Here is a 3,208-nt window from a genome sequence, read left to right as displayed (position 1 = left end):
TGTAGCCCCTCCACCTCATGGCTCCCTTCCCTCTCCAGGGGAGCTGTCCCTGGAGGAGTTCATGGAGGGCATCCAGAAGGACCAGGTGCTCCTGGACACGCTGACCCGAAGCCTGGACCTGACCCGCATTGTGCGCAGGCTCCAGAATGGAGAGGACGAGGAGGAGGAGGAGGCTGGAGAAGGGACAGCGAAGGCTGCCGGCTGAGCCCACCACCCCGCTGCTCTGCATGGGTGGGCCGGTGTGGTGGTGCCTGGGGTCATTCTTCTTGTCTTACGGCTAGGTAGAACCTGCTGGACTCAGAACCTCAGCTCACCTCTTCCAGGGCCACGCTGGCAGCTGAGGGGCAGGGGGAGCCCGGAGCCCAGGGCAGTGAAAGATGGTTCCTGGGCCCTCTGGGTGACTCGGCTGGTGCTGGCCCTTCCTGTCGGGCACCGTTTTGCATGCCTCTGCCCTCAGGCTTCTCACGGCATTTCCCGGCTCTCCCCACTGAGCCAGCCAGTTCCTGCTCTAGATGTGGGGGCTCTGAGGCAGAGCTGGGCTTCCTCAGGTCTCTGATGGGCCCCTACAGAGCCCGGGCCCACAGCCACCGTCCAGGCTGCAGTGGCCCGCCCATCCTGCCCCAGCACCTGGAGTCTGTGTGGTCTGCACTGACTCTGTCCTCCCTTCGGGCATTTACTGAGCACCTACTGTGTATCCACGCTAGATGTTAGACACACGAAAAGACAGCTCTTCCTCAGGGAGCCCGCGGGTCGCGGGGAGAAACAGACAAGCGTCATCATAATAAAACATCCTAAGCATTTATGAGCACGTTCTTGTACGAGACTGCTGGGCTCTGACTCGGAAACCGTCGCAGGGGTGATCTTTGTGCCGTGAAAACGGGGAACGTGATGCCCGTGGCAGGGTGGGGTGGGGTGGGAGGAGGTACATTCTTTGAGGGGTGATGTGGACAGGGGTGTTCTCAGATGTAAATTGGGGGTGTGCCTTAGGATTTAGATTTTACCAATAAGGGTGTTTGTGTCCCTTTTCAGAGACCATCTTCTAGGTGCCTGAGTAAGGGAAAAGAGCCATCTTTCAAGACATTCACAGTCCTAGGACCAGCAGTTAGCGTAATGGCTATGTCGCTGGACTCCCACGTAGTCGACCGTGGTTCGCATCTTAGACCCGGTGGCTTAAAACTCACGCCGGGCGTGTGTGTGTGCGTGCCCAAGATCCCGAGAGGAGAATGGAGGAGAAGGGATTGCAGCGTGGCCATCCCCCCTGAGGGGTGATTTCTCGCTTTCTGTCTCTCTGTCTCTCTCTGTCTGTCTGGCGAGTGCACGTGCCCTATAGCAAAAATCCTCTCAAAAAAAAAAAGACATTCACAGTCCTGCCCAGGAGACAGGGGGAAGGGTTGGACGGCAGTGCAGATCTGAATCCTGAGTGACTGGCCACGTGGGTGTGTGTTCAGATACTTCAGGATCTAGTTCAGCGTTAGCCGAAAAGTGGAAGAAGGCGGGTGGCACTGTAGAAAGTCCTCGTTTCTCCAGAGGAAATTCATGGTTTTTCTGAAGAAACAGCACGAGTCCCTCACACCTCCCTGCTTGGCGGTAGGTGGAACCACGTGGTTCCCAAGCTCTGACGCACTGCTTGCCGCAGCAGACCTGGCGTCCTTGGTCTAACCCAGACAGCACTGGTTACAGTGACCCCTGACCCCAGCTGGGAAGTGGGGCAGGCTATCACAAATGGGTCTTATCCCCATTCTTTGCACAATCCAACTTTAAGAATACCCAATTCCGGGACCAGCAGTTAGCGTAATGGCTATGTCGCTGGACTCCCACGTAGTCGACCGCGGTTCACGTCCCGGACCCGGTGACTTAAAACTCACGCCGGGCGCGTGTGCGTGTGTGCCCAAGGTCCCGAGAGGAAAATGGAGGAGAAGGGATTGCGGCGTGGCCATCCCCCCTGGGGGGTGATTTCTTGCTTTCTGTCTCTCTGTCTCTCTCTGTCTGTCTGGCAAGTGCACGCGCCCTATAGCAAAAAAAGCTCTCCAAAAAAAAAAGAATACCCAATTCCCGGGACCACAGTTAGCATAATGGCTATGTCACTGGACTCCCATGTAGTTGACCACGGTTCGAGTCCTGGACCTGGTGGCTTAAAACTCATGCCAGGTGCATGTGTGTGCGTGCCCAAGATCCCGAGAGGAGAATGGAGAAGAAGGGATTGCAGCGCGGCCATCCCCCCTGGAGGGTGATTTCTTGCTTTCTCTCTGTCTCTCTCTCTGTCTGTCTGGCGAGCACACGCACCCTATGGCAAAAACCTCTCCAAAAGAAAAAAAGAATACCCAATTCCCAGCCAGCCAGTGGCATGGTGCTTAAGCCAACAGAATCACACATGGCCAACTGCACAGTTCAAGTCCCAGACCTGGTGACCTGAGAAGTACAGTGGACACATGTGCCCAGAATCCTGAGAGGAGGAGAGGGGACTGTGGCATGGCCACGCCCTCCCCATAGGGGCTCGTTTCTCACTTTCCCTCTCTGTCTCTCTCCTTCGGTGAGTGCACATGCCCTAACAACAACTCAGAGCCATGTGGGATGTGGCTCCCTTAACCTCTAGGCCACAGGGTCAGCCCGAAGATTGATTCCAGAGATCACCCCATCCAAGGACAATGCTATTAGCTCTGCCCCGGAGGTAGAGCTGCCTGGTTGCCATGGGAACATGGGGAGACAGAGATGGAGCAGTTGTGACCCTGTTTCCAAAGATACTCTCCTCCGGGCTTCAAGTCTTCTCTGATACAGCTGAGCATGGGGAGTAGGTTGAAATCTGGGGGAGGGAGAGAACAAGGGAACGAGGAGAAAAATGCCAGAGCAGAGAGTCGGAGAGCCCCTACTCAGGGTGAGAGGGAGCATTTTGCCCATACCCTGTCCTGTCCATTCCTTGGACCACCCCCAGATGGGAAGGCTGCCAGGGCCTAAGCCACAGACACTGGGGAAGGGAGGGAGAGCACAGTGCTAGGGTGGCCTGGGAGTGGGCAGAGCTGCGCCTTTCCTGCCTCTTGGGGAATCCTGAAGGTCAGAGCTGGGAGAGCGTCTGCCTGAGGACACCCTCTGACCTCGTTCATGTACTGCCTGCGTTGCTCAGGGTATGTGTGGTACATGCCATGTGCGATACCTTTTAATCAACCATTATTATTTACATAAAATTCATTTCTATGGGATCAGCAGATGACTA

The 3,208-nt window shown here is 56.0% G+C and overlaps 1 protein-coding gene across 1 annotated transcript in view; it reads left to right on the top strand.

The window, feature by feature from the left end:
- Window positions 1–205, top strand: part of GUCA1A (guanylate cyclase activator 1A) — a 7,525-nt gene extending 7,320 nt beyond the window's left edge. The window contains exon 4 of the mRNA XM_006148569.1: window positions 39–205. Within this exon, the coding sequence (XP_006148631.1) occupies window positions 39–205 (167 nt within the window). The remainder of the gene's footprint in view (window positions 1–38) is intronic.
- The last annotated feature ends 3,003 nt before the right edge of the window (window positions 206–3,208 follow it).

The sequence above is a fragment of the Tupaia chinensis genome, unplaced genomic scaffold, assembly GCF_000334495.1.
Source record: "Tupaia chinensis unplaced genomic scaffold, TupChi_1.0 Scaffold000238_1, whole genome shotgun sequence".
NCBI classification, from domain to species: Eukaryota; Metazoa; Chordata; class Mammalia; order Scandentia; family Tupaiidae; genus Tupaia; species Tupaia belangeri.
Note: the sequence above shows the minus strand (reverse complement) of the source record. Positions and strands in the feature narration are given on the sequence as shown.